This window comes from Leopardus geoffroyi, chromosome B1 (assembly GCF_018350155.1).
Source record: "Leopardus geoffroyi isolate Oge1 chromosome B1, O.geoffroyi_Oge1_pat1.0, whole genome shotgun sequence".
Classification (NCBI taxonomy): Eukaryota; Metazoa; Chordata; class Mammalia; order Carnivora; family Felidae; genus Leopardus; species Leopardus geoffroyi.
The window spans coordinates 205,487,367-205,506,640 of record NC_059327.1 but is presented as its reverse complement, the minus strand read 5'-3'; the positions used below and the strand labels follow the sequence as shown (position 1 = coordinate 205,506,640).

Here is a 19,274-nt window from a genome sequence, read left to right as displayed (position 1 = left end):
GAGCCGGCGGCTCTCCTCCAAGGCGGGCACGCGCACAGCAGGGTCGGCAGGGCAGGCACCTGCTCAGCCCAGAACGCCCTCCTGCCCCGGCAAGTGGGCAGGGCTCCCAAGGGATGGGAGCCCGACAAAGAACATAGGGTCAAGTGGGAAGCGAATCTGGGGCATTTGAGGACACACCACGAACCCTGAAAAAGACGGTACCCACGAGTTCTGATAAAGAATAATCACAGGAGGTGCAGGGGGGCTCCTGCCAGGGTAGTGGGGCACACATGCCACCAGGGCAAACAGCAGAGGCGGGAGGAGACACAGGACAGGAAGCCAGAGCAAGCAGCTCGCCCCCCATGCCCCCGCCCGGGTTCGGAGGCAACCAAGCAACCATCACCCAAAAACAGGTATGCGTGAGACACAGTGGGTGTTCGCACACCTCCAAGGACCCACTGAGACCCGTGATGGAGACAGGACTCAGAGCCCATGAGGCGGTTACAAAACCACCCACCACACGGGACCAAGGGGCCCCCTCTCACGCTGCCATGCTGTTCCGTTCTGCCAGCCGAGCAACTGAAGGAGAGCGTTAAACGTATTCTTTGTGCCGGGAATGACTTCCTTAGCAACGCTCTCACGCACAAGCAGGAATGCGCTGGGTTGGGGTGATCCGACGTGCGTCCGATTCAGTGATGGAGCACAGTCAGTTCTAGGAACAGCCAGCAGGTCAGGAGCACCTGTGCTTTGACCCATGACACCCGGTCCAGGGACGGACTCCGTCCAGACAAGAGGTGCCCCGCTGGCCCACACCCCGTCCCCGACTCCTTCACGGCAGGCTTCCTCGGTGTCCCCGGCAGAGCACGGATGCAGCACCTCCCCTCCCCCGTCACTCTGCGTGGCTTCCTGTCTCCTGTGTCTGGCTTGTGTGGTTTCTGTGAGCCGCTTACCTAAGTACGAGCCCCTAGGGGAACGGGCTCTGTCCTGCTCTGTGCTGCCTGCTACCCACACGTGCTCAGGACAAACCTACCAATCTCCTGTGGGGTCTCCTGTGGGACCCGTGAGGGAGAGTTTCCAGTGATTTTTTTTTTTTTTTTTTTTTTAATAACCACATTTGGGACGGTGAGAAAGTTCTGTGGATGGACAGTGGGGATGGCTGACCGATGACGAATGTAGTTAATGCCACTGGAACGTGCACTTAAAAATGGTTACATTAAATAAGACGGTAAATTTTATGTTGCGTGTTTTTTATCACAATACAAAAAAAAACCGCAGTTAACAAAGGCCGTAAGAAGGTCTGGGATGAAGTGAGGGATGGAGACAGGAGGTAAGCCTCAAATTCGGCGTCTCCCGGCCCACACACGAGCCCGGGAGGCGAACGCCGGGATGTGGGACGGGCAGGCCGCGCGGCCGCAGCCAGAGCATCGGCGACTGCGGAGACCCAGGCCGAGCAGACCACAAAGGGCACCACGTGCCACACGACTCACCTCTTCCTCCACCAGGGCCCGCCTCTGGGCGCTCCAGCTGTAGTCCGGGTAATGCGAGATGGTCGTAGCACTGCCAAAGTCACACAGCTTGATGGTCCCCTGGTTACTGAGCAACAGGTTCTCCACCTGCAGAATCCCAGAGGGTGGTCAGGGGCTCGGGTATCGAGACCCAGGCCTGGGGGCGCCTTCCTCCCGCAAAGGGGAAGAAACAGCATTTTAACCTCTCTCTGATCGAAGTCAGCACGTGTACCTTTGAAAACGGGGAACTCAGAAAAATAAAGTCACGACCAACCATAAATCAAAGACAACTCTAATCGATCATGTAAGGTATACAAACACACAAAAAACCTTTATAAAAGTCAGTTAGGGGCGCCTGGGGGGGCTCAGTCGGCTGAGTGTGCAACTCTTCATCTTGGCTCAGGTCTTGATCTCACAGTTCATGGTATCGAGCCCCGACAAGTCAGGCTCTGTGCTGATGGCACGAGGCCTGCTTTGGATTCTCTCTCTCTCTCTCTCTCTCTCTCTGCCCCTCCTGGCTTGCACATGCATGCTCTCTCGAAATAAAGAAACTACAAAAAAAAAAAAAAAAAAGAGGTGCCTGGGTGGTTTAGTTGGTTAAGCATCTGACTTCGGCTCAGCATGATCTCATAGTCTGTGAGTTCGAGCCCCACATCAGCTCTCCGCTTGTCGGCACAGAGCCCACTTCAGATCCTCCGTCCCCTACCTCTCTCTGCCTCTCTGCCACTTGCACACATTCTCAAGAAAAAAATTTAAATACGTTTAAAAAATAAGTCAGTTAATTGGGTGCCTGGGTGGCTCAGTCAGTTGAGCCTCCGACTTCAGCTCAGGTCATGATCTCGTGGTCCGTGAGTTCGAGCCCCACGTCGGGCTCTGTGCTGACAGCTTAGAGCCTGGAGCCTGTTTCAGATTCTGTGTCTCCCTCTCTGTCTGCCCCTTCTGTTCATGCTGTTTCTCTCAAAAATAAATAAACACTAAAAAACATTTTAAAGATAATAAATCAGTTAAAAAATGAAAAAACTTAACATACCACTTCAAAATTACCAAATACATCAAGAACCTAGGAAAAAATTGAACAAAAGACACTCAAAACACTTCCGATTCAGAAAACTCTAATTTTAAAGATTTCTTTTCTTATTTTAGAGAGAGAACCTGTGTGTATACACGAGAGTGGCAGGGGAGGGGGCCGAGGGAGGGGAAGGGCGGGGAGAGAGAGAAGAACCTTAGCAGGCTCCAAGATCAGCCCACAGCCCAGAGCGGGGCTCAATCCCACAACCCTGGGATCAGGACCTGGGCAGAAATCGAGAGTCAGACACTTGACTGACTGAGCCACCCAGACACCCCTGGAAAACTATAAAAATTTAGACAAACTCTTAAAATCCAAACAGACAAGGGATCAGACCACACTCCTGACATGAAAGGCATGGGTGTGTGCAGCCATTCTAGAGCAGGCTCCCCAGCCGTGGTCCAGCCCCGCCTACCTCGACACAGCCCGCAAACTAAGAAAGGCTCTTACAGATTTAAACGGCTGGTGGAAGAATCAAAAAAGACTGACATCTCCTAACACGGGTCCAGAAGCAGCTTTAGGGGCGTGGCCGCGCCTGGCTGTCCGTAGGGCTGCCTGCGCTGTTCAGGAAGGTTGGTATGCAAAGCTGAAATGTTTAAAGTCGGGCCTTTTATAGGAAGTCTGTCAACTCACGCTCTGGGGGTGAGGTGGGGTGGGGGTGGGGAACAGTCAAGGCAACTCACCAAATTCCAGAAAGTTTTTTGGGAGGAACTTAATTCAAAAAGTCATGTGGAGACGGAAAGAGCCAAAAAGAGCCACATGATCCCTAAGAAGTCAGGCCTTACTGTTAAGCTCTGTTAAAGAAGGCAAAGGAGCACAGGGTCCAGGACCAACCAACAGCCCCACAGGACACCCAGTGAGTGCCACGCCCGTGGCAAGGCGGCGCTGAGGGAACAGGACGGCCATCCAGGCAAGGTGCTGGGAGAGCCAGGGGGCCACCCATGATGCACCAAGGAAGACCCGCCCCTACGGGCAAAGGTGGACGCCAGGTCCCCCGGACAGCATGCCTGGCAAGACGCCTCGGCAAGACACGGAAGCTCCACTGAAACCAGAGCATCCCATCGGAGACGCTGTGCAGAGGGTGATGGTGCGAGCCACAGCGTGACCAGCGCGGGCTCTGATGAGCCAAAGTGAAAGGGACCCTTCCACAGGCGCCCCCACGGAGAACGTCCAAAGTACAACACGCTTGAAAAGATGCTCAACTTTGTTAGCAGAAGGAAAATCCAACTAGGACCACTTAAGCCACATCCACATGACCTGGGTCACGTAGCAAAGTGCGGGCATAGGGGCCGCCATGCGCTGCTAGTGAGGACTTCCAACAGAGGTGCAAGCGTCCACGGGCCAAAGCACAGACAAGGGCATCGGGGTTCAGAACAGCTCAGGAAGCGGACATCAAGCAAGTGCACAAGCACGAGCACACGCGTCCCCACACGAGACGGACGGACCTGCAAACCATAATGCGAGCAAACAGCCCGACACCGGCTACACTCCACAGCCCGCAGGCTTGGAAGGAGCCATGCACAGGAGCAGAACAAGAAGGACACGCGTCCCCATGGTCTCTGCCATCCCCCGTGTCCCGCCTGCCCCTCCGCAGGGCGCCACACGGTGAGGTCCACGCACCGGCCACAGGGACACCTGCAGGGGGTCCCCGCACTGGGCGAACAGAGGGCGCTGAGAAGACAAGGGACGTCCAACCCGGGCTAAGCTCACAAGCGCTGATCCTTTACTGACTCTACCCTTCTACATATCCCTTCCCTTAAAAAAACTACGGACACACAAGCACCCGCATTAACACACAAAGCATGGGTCTCGACGCCCCGAAACAATCCGCCAGCCCCCAGTCAGCTGAGGAAGGCCCACGCAGACAGCAGGGAAGGGCCGGCTGGTGTGCAGGGCAGCCGCGGCCCAGGCCCCTCCAGACACACCCCTGCAGCCCTGTGAGCGGGGTCCAGGGCGGTGGCCCCCACCTCACAGACCTTCTGTAACGGGGGCGCACGTGATGACCACTCGGGCTGAGGGACAAAAGGAAAAGGTCAGGCTCGCCCAAGGTCAAATCTAAACAGAGACATCACTGCACAGACAGGGCGCCAGGGCCTCCCTGGGCACACGGCCCTGAGGAGGAGAGGGCGCTGTCCCAGACCAGCCGGGTCGGAGGCACGCTTTCCTCATACCTGAAAGCTGGCCACAGACCAGACAAGAGAGAAGGCTAAGGGACTGTAAGGTTCTCCGGCAAAAACAACCTGTGCCAGCAAGGAGGACACAGCGGGGGCCACCGCTCCCCCAAGAAGCGGTCAGAGTCAGGGTGTGAGCTTCGTGGACGTCAGGCAAACCTCACAAAGTCTTGAGTTTCCCAAAGACACAACAGGGGAAATAGAAACCAGGCCATTAAGCAGGAGAAGGCATTCGCAGCACAGACAACATGAAAAAGGCCGCCATAAGAACAGAGGGAGGAGCTCCCGCTAACGAACAACCTGATGGACAAGAAAACAGGAAAAAAAACAAAAAGCAAGTTAACTGAAGAATAAGGCACTGACTGCAAACACAGCAAAAACCGTCTATTTCACGAATCACCAGGAAAAGGGAGAATCAGGACCGCGGTGTCCCTCGTCCCCAGCAGGCGGGCGGCTGCGAGTACGGCAGCCCCACGGTGCCCTGCCAAGGCGCGTCCGCACTCCTCGTGGTCCCTCGGCGGCACTGGTTGCCGCGGGACAGCGAGCCCTGTGGTGTCACGCCTGGGGACGGACGACCCCGAGGGGCGGCAGCCTCCTCCCGGCTCCTGGGGGCGGACGGAAGGGAGCCTCAGCCGAGAGCATCCCCGGGCCGGCCGAAGGGCCGGCAGGGGGCGTGATGGCCAAGCAGGTGGCATGAAGCCACAGGACCAGGCCGCAGGAGGCCACAAAGCCAAATGATACAGAGAGAGGGCTCGGCGCCGCTTCAGGGGAGAAACTTCCAGAAACCCAGTTTGGCGTTAAGAAACTCCTTCTTCTCTGGAAAAGCCATCGCACACTTCACTGCTGGCAAGCTGGCCATCCTGACCGGGGGCAGCAGGGCAGGCCCGCGAGACGGACCGGAGGCGGTACCTTGAGGTCTCTGTGGATGATGGGCGGCTTTTGTCTGTGCATGTGCTGCACGGCTCTGCACGTCTGATAGAATATCTTCAGAACAGTATCGCACGAGAGTGGACCTCTAGATTCAATTTTCTTTAAAAATTCCACCAGCTGCCCTAAAAGAGACAATTAAATTCACATCACCATGGAGCCAGAAACGCTACACCCACCCCGGGCGGCCCCCCAGAGCCCACCGCGGCACTTGCGGGCGAGCATCCGCCGCTCGGGCCCGGACACCCGGGAAACCCCGCGGAGGGACGTGAGGTGCAGGAACCGCCACTGGGATGCAACGAACTTACAGAGCCTCCGTGGGAACACCGCCGGCCGCGGCCACGTGGAACAACGGCCAGCGGTGCGCGCGGTACAAGGCAGCCCCCAAATTCACCACGGACCGCGTACCCCGCGCAGCCGGGCGCCGGGCGGCAGCTACAAGAGGAACGGCCCCAAACGTGTACGCAGAGCTCTCTCAACCACATCTAGCAAAGCGGCCACCCCGCTTCCTCAGGCAACAGGTCACCTGTCTGTGAGCACCACGTCCCAGTAAACGCACAGACTGCGCGTGGACGGGGGGAGGGGGAGGCCACAGGCAGGCACGAGGTACTGGGCCGCACCCCAGTCCCGGACACAGCCCTCCCTGGGCCGTGCTTCCCTGTCTCTGTAGCCCAGACACCTGCAGTCCTTGGACCCGGCACAGTGAAGCCGGGAAACTCCGGTGCGGGGCCAGCCGGCTCCGGGGCACGCGGGGTGAGAGCTTTCTCCGTGAACACAGGCCATCTCCTCCCCGTCCCGCACAGAGCACCCGCGTTCTTGCCTCTGGCGCCTGCCTCCACAAGCTGCCCACACACCACATGCCTCGTACCCTATCCCTCCAACCCCATTCCCACCTGTGGCCCCCTCCCTGGAGCCTCTTCCGGAAGCCCACCCTCTCCTGGGCCCTGCACTGCTCCCTCCCTGCTCCAGGCCCCAGGCTGTCTCTCAGCCTTGTAGCTCCTTCAGTTTGCTGGCACACTGTTGAAGCAAAAGCAAGGTGGTTACCACCCCTAAGGCCTTATCTCTTGTGACATCCCCACACAGACTCCCCTCCAACCACATGCCTCCTTTCTGTCCTGCCCCAGGACCTTCGCACATGCTGCACCCTCAGCTGGGACGGTTTTCCTGTCTCACTTCCTTCAGCTCCCGGTCTGCGCCATCACACCCTTTCCCTGGCCTCTTTCCTCAGTTTCGCACGGGACTACCCAACCATCACTGAGGACTTTGGTTAGGGTCTATTTGTTTTATCTGCTTGAGTCACTGAACCCCTGTGCCTGCATACAGTAGTGCCAACAGACACGATTCTCAACATGAACTAGATTCTAACTGCTCTGAACAGGCATAGCGCTGGGGAGAAGTGTGGCCTTCGTACACTCCCAAGGGGTTTGGATTCTTTTCATAACTGCATCATCTTTGCAACTTTCAGAACAGGGAATCACAGCTCAGGACCCGCACGTTCTTGCCCACTGACCCATCTGCCGTGGAGCCTCCACTCTGGTGATCCAGCCACAATTCCCCATACACGTCTGACCCTGCCCCGCCAGGGCCACCTCTGCTGTGGCTCTGCAAGGATCTGCCCTCTTTCCAGACCTGCACACCAGCCCGCCTGGCCCTCACTCCACCAGACCACCCCAGCATTCCCCTCTCCCCCAGCCACACCTGCCTCCCAGCCTTGCACCCGCACCCTCAGGAGGGATGGGGTGCCCTCCCTGTGATGCAGACAGGGCAGGCAGGGCACGGGTCCCACGAGGCATCGCAGAGGGTCCAAAGCAAGGGTGACACGTTGACCACCAAGCCGCCTGGAGTTATGGGAATGAGCCAGCCTGTGCCGGTGGGGACGGGGGGGGGGGGGGGGGGGGGGTCACAACGTCAGTTCAGTTCACTGGCCTCTGGGACCAGCAAGAATTTAAAGGAAACTTTTTAAAAGTAACAATCCCCAATGTGACAGGACAGCTGGAGAGGACACAGTGGAGGACGAGCGTGGGGAGCGAGGACCAGCGATGGGTGGGGGCTCGGTGAGCATGCATCCCGGCCCTCCTTCAGTGGGGCTGGCACCCACACCCCTCCCTGAGATCTCCTCCGCCCTCCGCCCCCACCCTGCAAGCACGCCCAGCCTCTCACACTGCTCCCAGGCTGGCGGCCCACGCAGCACCACACCGAGGGCTGCACTCTGTGGGTCTGCCCCATCTTGGAACCACGCTGCCACCACCAGGCCCCACACCTGCTGCCTCTCGTGGGAGGGACACTGGCACTGGTGAACCCACAGCCTTCTAAAACCCAGAATGAAAGTGACCCAGAAGCACTGAGCGCCCTGAAGATGAACAGAGGACTCGGTAAGCAAACCAGACGTGCCAGCTGTGGAACGCAGGACGAGGCACGGCCAGCATCAGCGGCGGGGCCCCCGGGCAGAGGGAAGCTGCGTGCAGCCTCACGTGTACTGACTGGGGGTTCCACGTGGCACCCCCTACTCCACAACCCCGACCACAGGATCGCCGAGCTCTCAGCAGCTCCGGGCACCAACATCTGTGGTCAAGAAACGGTATGCATCACAAAGGGGGTGCTGGTTGGGGACGTTGCGGGATGGACCCAGGAGGCCCTGCAGAGCCTTCAGGAGAGAACAAGTAGGTGTTTGGGCGCGAGAAGATGCCCAATGCAGGAAGCTTTTCTCAGAAAAGAGAAGTACGTGTCGCAAACCCCCATCTTTAGGAAAACCTCACTCCCCTATGCTTGAACAGGGACGTCCTGCCCCCGGATGGCTCCTCACCCTGGCTCCTGGCCACTGCTGGCCGTGCACACCGCGCTCAACGCCTCTGCCCTCACGCCAGCTACAGCGCCCACCTTCTCCCCTGGCATCACCACTCCTCCCCACGCCTATGCTCACAGCCCCCGCCGTTCCCTTCTGTGAGTGCTCCTCTCGTGGGCACGGCGCTCGGCTGGGCCGCTTGCTCCCCTTGGCCTGTGGCCACGGGGCTGAGGCCTCTTGTCTCCCAGCACGCACTAGCGGTGACTAACAGGCAAGCGCACCCTGCTTACGACGGCCGACGGCTCCCGCCTCTGGCTCCAGACAGTCCTGGCCAGGCGTCCGCACCCACCCGGCCCCACAAGTCCCGCCTCCACTCTTCTCGGACAACTTGTGCTGTCTGGCGTCGCACATCAAGACCGTGAGCTCCAGCGGGCAGGCACTCGCCGGGCTCACTGCCGCCTCACCCACAGAGCAGACGCTCCATGAGGGCGTGAGCCCTGACCCTCCCCGGGGCAGAGAGACTGCGCCCTGCCTGGGGGATCAGGCACGCCCCTCGCCCACGCTCCCTTGGCACCATCCGCACACACTCACACAGCCACCCTGCCCCTACAGCTCTCTGGAAGGCTCCTGGGTCCCTCCTACTCCTGTGACGGAACTCAGGAGTCTAAGAACACAGGGATTGCTTGACCTAGCAGGTCACGTGCCCTCAAAGGCCACGGCCACAACCCCACCCTGTCCGTTACACCTGACCGCTCAACCATGTGACAATACTGTGGTCCAGACTCCAAGGAAACGTTACCTTTGCAGAGCTCGGTGAGCAGCAGGAACTCGGCCTGCCCCGTGTCCGACTCCTCCTTCCCTATGGATGCTGCAGAACAAAACTGGACAATATTGGGGTGGCCAGAAAGTTTTTTCTGCAGGTGTCTTGTTAAAGGAGAATGCGTAAGTCTGCACGTTTAAAAACAAATATACATGTGACATTAAGACACTAAAGTCAAAGTGTGGAATGAAATTACCTTACAGTCCCAGCACATCGGAGCAGAAAGACGGAGGGCAGTGGGGGGGGGGGGGGGGGGGGGGGGGGGGGGGGGCGGGGGGGGGCGAGAAAGGCAGGCGGCAGGGAGGAGGGAATGGAGAGGGAAGGTGGGGGTGAAAACCGCCACCACGCTGGCCACACGCACCTGACCACGGGCCAGGCAGGACAGCAGACAGAGGGCACGTGCGGGTGCGGGAGGCCACGGGTGTGAATGAGCCCGCCAAACCTCTGCAAGGCGAGAGCCCGCAGGCTCACGGTACACAGAGCTTCGAGAGAGAAAAGAGAACACATTCTGACAGCAGAGGGCAAGAGCCCAGTTGAGGGAGAACATGTGCCAGAGCTGAGAGCCCGCAAGAGAAGCGACACAGACCCACGAGCCGTGCACAGAAACCTGACAGCCTGACTGCCGGGGGCAGGGTGAGGGACAGAGGGGCTGCTGACCAGAAGGGACACGGAGGCCCACTAGAACCAGGCCCAGCAAGGGCCCTGGCAAGAGCCGGAGCAGCGGGGCACGCCACGCTCACTAAGGGGAAGACGGAAGGGCGGAGAGCAGGAAACAAATCCTGCGTGAGCACGGAGACCTCCCAGGCCGCAGCACTGAGCCTCTGACTGTTACCCTGGGAGCGAAGGAGGAGGAAGGAAACCTTCTCCTACCAATACTCTACAGGCAGGTCCAGTGAAGGCGGAAGGCCAATTTTAGCGTGTCCGAAAGAGCAAGAGAGCGGCCCGGTGGCGGCGGGCGGCCACAACTCGACGCAGGCCTCCCCATGTGACCGCACGTGCTCTCGTCCCGGGAAAAGGATACCATGAAACAAACTTCCTGAATGATGGCTCTGTTCTTTTCCTCTTCGTTAGACAATAACCTCTGTATCGGGAAATAAACACAAAGATTAAGGAGTGTTTATCTTTCTATCCTACACTCAGGAGAATAAATGCAACGCATCTAAAAGCTTAACCTGCTTACCTGTATTTTAACATCTGGCCTGTGTAAAAATTTGACAGAAGGTTAAGACCCTTGAAAATGGTCTTTTATGACCCAAGGACACAAGAAAAATGAAAAATAGGAGGCTTTCTCCAAAGAGGCTACAGCAAAGTTAGAAAATCAAGGAAAATGGGAGAAGATGCCAGCAGAGAAGCGGGCCTCTGTTCCGAACCTCCAAAGTCAGGCAGCCCCTCAGCAGTAGCCCTGGCACCGGCACCTGCACGGCCCCAGGAGGCCCCCGCCCCCCAAGCTGTGGACACAGAGTTCACAGCAGTGACTTTCAACCCCCTGCTATCTGTGGAACCCTCCTTCTGGCAGTCGGCACTGAGGTCGCCCCTCGCCACAAAGTCGGAAGCCACAGCTTAAAGTGTTCTGCAGCTGCTGATGGCCTCACCCTCAGAGGGAAAAAACAGGACAGACTATTAAAAAAAAAAAGCAGGGGCGCCTGGGTGGCGCAGTCGGTTAAGCGTCCGACTTCAGCCAGGTCACGATCTCGCCGTCCGTGAGTTCGAGCCCCGCGTCGGGCTCTGGGCTGATGGCTCAGAGCCTGGAGCCTGTTTCCGATTCTGTGTCTCCCTCTCTCTCTGCCCCTCCCCCGTTCATGCTCTGTCTCTCTCTGTCCCAAAAATAAATAAACGTTGAAAAAAAAAAAATTAAAAAAAAAAAAAAAAAAAAAAAAAAAAAAAAAAAAAAAAGCAAACTAAATACTAGGGATGAATCTCCGGAAACTTAGAGATCTACTTAAAATGGCCCAAACCTCTGTTTCCGATTCTGTGTCTCCCTCTCTCTCTGCCCCTCCCCCGTTCATGCTCTGTCTCTCCCCATCTCAAAAATAAATAAAACATTAAAAAAAAAAAAAAAAAATTAAAAAAAAAAAAAAAAAAAGGGGGCGCCTGGGTGGCGCAGTCGGTTAAACATCCGACTTCAGCCAGGTCACGATCTCGCGGTCCGTGAGTTCAAGCCCCGCGTCGGGCTCTGGGCTGATGGCTCAGAGCCTGGAGCCTGTTTCCGATTCTGTGTCTCCCTCTCTCTCTGCCCCTCCCCCGTTCATGCTCTGTCTCTCCCCGTCTCAAAAATAAATAAAACATTAAAAAAAAAAAAAAAAAAATTTAAAATGGCCCAAACCCCACACAAATGCCGCCCTCGTTACCTTCAAGGCGTACTCTCTGCCACTTCCCAGGTCTTGAGCCTCATACACAAACGCAAACCCTCCTGAAAATTAGAAAGACGTACAGGTCAGTTCAGTGCTCTGACTTCCCTTGACATTAAGCTTCAAAAATACGTTCACTAAGTGGAATACAAACCAGGCTTGTGGCCAGCAATTTGCTGCAGAAACGACCCTCATTTATATGATGCTGTCTTTTAAATATCCCGCTTTGGGGACAGGAAGGAAATCAACACAGGAACAGAGATCAGTGAGGGAAAGAATGGAGAAAATCAACAACACCAAAGCTTCTGAAAGCCAACATTCTCTGAAAACAAGAAAATGAAACTGATAAATTCTAGATAAACTGATCACCGAGAGAGTGAGAGCAAGAAAGGAAAAATTAACACAGGAGCAACTACCCCCAGAACAGAAGGCCAGCACTGCCTTAATGCCCCAAAACGACTTTAAAGCACATCCAATATCACATGAACACAAAAAGTCCTTTTTTTAAATGTTTATTTATTGGCGGGGGGGGGGGGGTAAACGAGCAGGAAGGGGCAGAGAAGGGGACAGAGAATCCAAAGTGGGCTCCGTGCTGACAGCGCAGAGCCCGATGTGGGGCTTGAACTCACAAACCAGGAGATCGTGACCTGAGCTAAAGTCAGAGGCTTAACCAACTGAGCCACCCAGACGTCCCAACACATTTTTAATTCTGGGTAAAGTAAAATTTCAGCATATCAAACCCAACGATATATGAAGATAATACACTGCGACTCAGTAAGGGTTGATTAAACATTTGAAAATCCCTGTAATTCTCTTGTTTTCAGGTTTCATTTGCTTAGCTTCTTCTAGCTCCCCACGGTGGAAAATTACATCATGACGCTAAGAGCTGTGAGCAGACATCCTACGATGCAGCAACTGCACTACAAGGCATTTATCCAAGGGATACAGGGATGCTGTTCCGAAGGGACACACGCACCCCAAGGTTTATAGCGGCACTACCGACAATAGCCAAAGTACAGAAAGAGCCCAAGTGTCCACTGATGGATGAACGGATAAAGAAGATGTGGTATATATGTATACAGTGGAGTATTACTGGGCAATCAAAAAGAATGAAATCTTGCCATTTGCAACTACGTGGATGGAACGGGAGGGTATTATGCTAAGTGAAATTAGTCAGAGAAAGACACAAATAGTGACGTCACTCATATGAGGACTTTAAGAGACAAAACAGATGAACATAAGGGAAGGAAAGCAAAAATCATATAAAAACACGGAGGGGAACAAAACAGAAGAGACTCATAAATATGGAGAACAAACTGAGAGTTGCTGGAGGGGTTGTGGGTGAGGGGATGGGCTAAATGGGGGATGGGCATTAAGGAGGGCACTTGCTGGGATGAGCACTGGGTGTTATATGTAGGGGATGAATCACTGGAATCTACTCCTGAAATCAATGTCGCACTACACGCTAACTAACTTGGATGTAAATTTAAAAAATTTTTTTTAATTTTTTAAATAATAAAATAAAATAAGCAAAAGACACACAGAGACATTCCGCCCATGCAGGTGCATGGTCATCCTCCAGGAAGGTGCACCTGAAGGCACAATAAGGTATCAGTACACACCTGTTCGAATGATCAAATCAGAACACAGCACAAACCATGGGCAAGGTCACGGAGACACTGGGTGACTCTTTGTGGCCACACACTCCACACGTGGAGCCCTAGCTCCCAGTGTCACTGGATCAGCAGACAGGGCGTTCAGGGAGGGAATTAAAGAAATGAGGACATCATGGTGGGGCCCTGACCCAGCAGGACTGGGGTCTCTCTCCACCCACGTGCACAGACAAGGGGCCGTCTGCCGGCCAAGGGGACAGGCTGCCCGGGAAACCAACGCTGCCAGTGCCATGATCTGGGACGGGAGCCTCCGGAACTGAAAACATAAATTCTTGTCGTTTATGCCTTGAAACTGTGCCGCTGTGCCATGGCGGCCTGAGCAGACTACCACCCTCATCTGCTGCTGGTCAGAAGTGTAAGAGGACACGGCCGCTCTGGAAACAGGCTGGCAGGTCTAGACAACAAGGTCTGCAGCTACCGCACAAGTCGGTCATCTGCACTCTTGGCCACTCACTCCAGAAAAATAAGAACCTGAACACAAGTGTTTATAGCATCTTTATTTCTAAGAGCCAAAAACATCTGGAAACAACCCAGGCGTCCTTCAGTGGGTGAACGGTTAAAGAGCTGGAGCCACCCACACCACGAATACTCTTCACCAATAAAAATGAGATCATGGGGGCGCCTGGGTGGTGCAGTCGGTTAAGCGTCCGACTTCAGCCAGGTCACGATCTCGCGGTCCGTGAGTTCGAGCCCCGCGTCGGGCTCTGGGCTGATGGCTCGGAGCCTGGAGCCTGTTTCCGATTCTGTGTCTCCCTCTCTCTCTGCCCCTCCCCCGTTCATGCTCTGTCTCTCTCTGTCCCCAAAAAAATAAATAAACGTTGAAAAAAAAAAAATTAAAAAAAAAAAAATGAGATCATGGACACAACCACCTGGGAGGATCTCCAGACACTAATAGCGAAAAGGGCCAATTCCAAAAGGGTACACACACAATGTCAAAACTGCAGAGACAGAGACCTGATTAGTGGCTCCCAGCGTTAAGAACATAGGTTTTGAGGGATGGAAACTTCTGTGTTTTTGACTCTACTGATGTCAAGACGCTGGTCGAGACCCTGACTAGTTTTTCAAGTTGTCACCACTGAGGGAAATGGGCAAAATATGCTGGTGCCGTTTCCTAAAACTACCAATAAATAAACCCACGCTTTTCTCAAAATTGAAAGTTTACATAAAAATAATATTACTGCTGAATAAAACATCTCGAGAAACGAAAGGGCAGGCATTGCTAAGACGCTGCTGTATGCATTCATTCTGAGTATGTTCTGGAATTGGGAGACAGGCACAGGTACCTCAACTGTCGGGGCCAGACCCTTGCCCCTGGAAGGCAGGCTGGCCAGGGACGGCAGCGACCCCATCCATGGCCTCCCTCCTCCTCCCCACATACGCGCACGCATGTCTGTTATATAAAATGCACGACTTGCATCTGGAATAAAAAGCTCCCACAACTCCTGCCCGATGGGAAATGGACAAGACTTAGGCATTTCACACACACACACACACACAGATATGCGACTGGTTAACAAGCAGGAGAAAAGTGTTCACACTATCATCACATAAATGTAAATCCCGTGCCAAGTAGACACCAGTGCACACACCTGTGGACACACACCAGTGCGCGCAGAGCTGAGGACGGGCACGCACACCCGAGGACACGCACCAGCGCGCACACACCCGAGGACGGGCACCAGGGCGCGCACAGCCGAGGACGGGCACGCACACCCGAGGACACGCACCAGCGCGCTGAGGACGGGCACCAGAGCGCGCACCTGATGACGGGCACGCACATCCGAGGACAAGCACCAGCGCGCACACACCCGAGGACGGGCACCGGCGTGCACATCGAGAACAGACAGAAAGAACTGAAATGACGTTAAAGAACACTGGCGAGGGTGTGGAGACGGGAGCCCGGGGCCTGCCGGCCAGAGTGCAAATCAGCGCAGCCCTGCTGGAAAGCGTTAGCCGTGTGCCCGTAAAGTTCATCCCACATCCAACCCATACCCAAAGATCCCCCTCCTGGGCACTTTACCTGAGAAAACACACTGCAGGCGAGTCAACAAACCTCAGAACCACACAGCTGGCCCAGAGGGGGCACTCGAAGTGTGACGCCACGTGCATGACACTCTGGCAGAGAGGGGACTTGGAGCCAGTGGCTGGCTGGAGGCGGGGAAGGGGGCTGGGGGCCATGAGAGGCTTCCTGGGGTCACTCGGCTGTTCTCCACCTCTTCAGGTGGTTGGCGACACGGGTGTAAGCCTTCACCAAAGCAGTTCCATTCTGTAGATTTTTCTGTATGCCGATAATTTCAGTCGTTAGTTAAAAGGAACATAGGCATAGGACATCGATGCACCATTCCAGAAGAGGAACCTGAGTAAGCTAATAGGCACCAAAGAACGCACCAACTCGTAAACCAGAGAAAGGCAAATGCACACAAGCCCACACGAGTTTGCCCACCACCATGAGGATGGTGTGGGGACACTGGGGTCTGGCAGGCCTCCATGTAAGGTGGCGAACTGGCGGGGAAGACCGTGAGCACCAGGAAGACACGACGGCACGAGGAACAATCCGGGAGATTCACCACGTTCTGTCAGCACTGTTCCTAAGAAACACTTTCACAAAAGGAACAGAATCCTGTTACCCACGTCACATCCTCACATCGGCACCACACATCTTCGGGGTACGTGACTATGCAGAAATGACCGTGCAGACGGCAGGAGTCCACAGAGAGGAACAGGCCGAGCCATGGAGAGACAGACAGCAGCCTTTCCCAAGGCAACCTCCCCTCCCCCGGTGACCTTCGGGGAGGGTGACCTCCTCCCACAATAGCCCCCCCCCCCCCGTGACCCCTCCACCATGACTTCCCCCCAAGGTAACCCCTCCCACGGTGACCGCCCCCATGATGTCCCACTCCAGCCACCTGCACCTCAACAGAAAGAAACTGGAGAAGTTACACACGCCTGCTGCTGCAGTCGCCCGAGGCACGGAGCAAAGGGCCTTGGCACTCGGCTCCCACCCTGGCTCCACAGCACCGCCCACTTCCATCTGCCTCAGACAGGCGCACTGCCCTTGCTTCCTTGACCTTGACGTCCTCCACGCCTCTCTCCCTTCAGGATGCGCTCCACAGGCTGACCTGGGCCAACACGCAGGTGACCAGACACACTCGAGCAGATGCCAAGGAGGCCAGCCTCCCAGGGGCTCCCGGGCCCAAGTCCACCACTCACTGGCCAGAGGCTCTGGGAAGCTGCTCCGGCCTTAGCTCAGCCACTGTCAGGCTCGCAGTCCATGTGAAGCACCAGGCACGGTGTCCACCAAATAGAGCTCCGTAAACAGTGTTACGCTGGTTATTATCATTTCACACTAGGTGTTCGTCACCATGGCTAAGGGGCTGATGATAAAGTCGCCAAGTCGTAGGTGAAGAGGGTGCGGTAAGGGGAGCTGGGAGAGGGCGACTGATCAGACACAAAATCGGACGACACCACCCTGAATACTAGCATCAGTGCCCAAGCTCTCACGGCAAAGACCTGGCCCCTCTGTGCTCTCAGGTGTCTGGAGAGAGGGCCACTCAGCACCCCTCCCCGGGTGAGAGTAGCCGTGGTGGGCGATGGAGAAGATGACCTGGAAGAAGGCCACCGAGCCGCAGGGCTCGGGGATCAGGCACGCTTCCTATGTGAAAAGAGCGACGAGCGATAAATGAATGTGCTGTGACCACTGATGGTCTTTTAAGGTCAAGGAAAACGTCTTCTGCCGTGGACGCCTGTAGAGCGTGTCCTGACCCAACAAGCGCTCCTCTCCCTCCATCACGCCAACCTCAGTGGTTCCTGACACCCCCAGCCAAGAGTCCTGTCGCACAGCCCCATGACCGTCCCTGTGCCCTGCAGGTCCCCACACCGGCTGCGGACAAGGAGGCAGAGGAGTGGAGGGCTCACGGTGAGCGCGCACTGTGCCCTCACGGCTTCTCAAGCCAGCACCGACCCCAGAGAACACAAGGGACCCACATTAGGTTTATCAAAGACCACTGAACCACGCGTGGCACACAGCATTCCAGCAAACAGATGCTGACTGAAATTTCACGTAACATCCAACCAAACACACGTGACTAGTTACGCATAAATGGCGGGGCGGCTCTGTGGCTTGGTTTCATCTTCAGAAGAGAAGCCCACACACCACCTCGTGTACCTTACTAGCAGTGCAGCCAGAGTGAAGCAGTCGCGGGAGAGGTGGACTCACCTTGCATGACAAAACCCTTGTCTTGGCTGTAGCCATCACCTCTGTTACCTTTTTTATTTTTTATTTTTTTTTTTAATTTTTTTTCAACGTTTTTATTTATTTTTGGGACAGAGAGAGACAGAGCATGAACGGGGGAGGGGCAGAGAGAGAGGGAGACACAGAATCGGAAACAGGCTCCAGGCTCTGAGCCATCAGCCCAGAGCCCGACGCGGGGCTCGAACTCACGGACCGCGAGATCGTGACCTGGCTGAAGTCGGACGCCCAGCCGACTGCGCCACCCAGGCGCCCCAACTGTTACCTTTTTTAAATTCAATTTTTAATTTTTTTTTTAGAGACAGAAAGAGAGAAAGCAAAAGGAGGGTATGTGAGCAGGGGAGAGAGAGGGAGAGAGAGGGCGGGAGAGAGGGGGAAGAGGGGGGCAGGGGGGAGGGGGAGGGGGAGAGAGAGGGAGGGGGAGGGAGGGAGAGACGGAGGGAGGGAGGAGGGGGAGAGAGAGGGAGGGAGGGAGAGAGGGGAGGGAGACAATCTCAAGCAGGCTCCTCGCTCAGCACAGAGCCCAACACAGGGCTTGATCCCATGGCCCCTAGAGTCAAAATCAAGAGTTGGACGCTCAACCGACTGAGACACCCAGGTGCCCCGTTACCTCTTCTAACCGCAGGAAAAAAGCAAGAATGTGCAAAATCCAAAACAGGAGAACATAAAGACTGTATTCGAGAATCTGCTTGGACTCAGCATCTCTGACGCGGGTGTCATTCCCACTAACTTGTTTTGTTGTTTTTTAAATGAAAACTTAAAACCAACTTTTGAAAGGTTAGGAAGCTATCTGGCTCCAAGTTCTGTCCACAACCCATTTCATATCACAGATGCAAAAAACAATGCTTTCTTCCTAAACCATTGACAGCAAAATGGGATGTCCCGTATATTCACCTGGGGCAACACCTGACACGAACTGATATAGGGCTATTTATTTATTTTTTTTTTAATTTTTTTTTTCAACGTTTTATTTATTTTTGGGACAGAGAGAGAGACAGAGAATGAACGGGGGAGGGGCAGAGAGAGAGGGAGACACAGAATCCGAAGCAGGCTCCAGGCTCTGAGCGTCAGCCCCGAGCCTGACGCGGGGCTCGAACTCCCGGACCGCGAGATCGTGACCTGGCTGAAGTCGGACGCTTAACCGACTGCGCCACCCAGGCGCCCCAATATAGGGCTATTTAAAGACTTAATCCCCCACAGTGAGGATACTTATCTAAGTACAAACATCTGATTTGATTATTATTATGAAATACATTCCCAACTCCTGTAGAAATATACAGGATATGCAGGATGTCTATTATCTTCCGAACCCTAAATAATCCTAAAGTTGTCAACATCTGTACCCAAGGGACTGAGTTTGGAACTCCCCACGTTTACACAGGACAGCAAGGATTCCCATGTTCCAAGGCTGATGTTTTACATGAAGGACTTGACACGGCTTTCTCAACGTTTCAGTTCCGAAAGAGGCTTCACAACTTTAAAGGCTACACGCCAGCTGTTACACGTATAAAGAGGAAATCTACAGCTCATAATTGTACTGGTTATGTTTATCTTCCGACTTGTCTAGATAGCAAAGGGAGTGCGTTCTTTTGCACAACCACATCGGCTGGTCCCATTTCCTTATTCTGCGCCCTGGTGTTAAACAACTTAAATGGTGACAGCTTCCTGCTCCACAAGACCCACCCCCGGTTCTGATTACCATTACCCCTCCCCCTCCCCCTCCCCCTCCCCCACCCCCAGGGCACATTCTCTCC

At 55.1% G+C, this 19,274-nt stretch overlaps 1 protein-coding gene across 5 annotated transcripts in view; it reads right to left on the bottom strand.

Moving 5' to 3' along the window:
• GAK (cyclin G associated kinase) overlaps positions 1-19,274 on the bottom strand; it is a 54,699-nt gene that overhangs the window by 33,651 nt on the left and 1,774 nt on the right. For 4 of the 5 annotated variants that reach the window (XM_045474858.1, XM_045474857.1, XM_045474860.1 and 1 more), the window contains 5 exons: positions 11,599-11,660; positions 10,272-10,331; positions 9,230-9,344; positions 5,631-5,773; positions 1,467-1,592 (listed from right to left, as the gene is read on the bottom strand). In XM_045474858.1, coding sequence (XP_045330814.1) covers positions 1,467-1,592; positions 5,631-5,773; positions 9,230-9,344; positions 10,272-10,331; positions 11,599-11,660 — 506 coding nt within the window. Of the gene's footprint in view, positions 1-1,466; positions 1,593-5,630; positions 5,774-9,229; positions 9,379-9,611; positions 9,810-10,271; positions 10,332-11,598; positions 11,661-19,274 lie in introns of those variants that run through there. The other variant, XM_045474859.1, reaches the window with a different exon arrangement.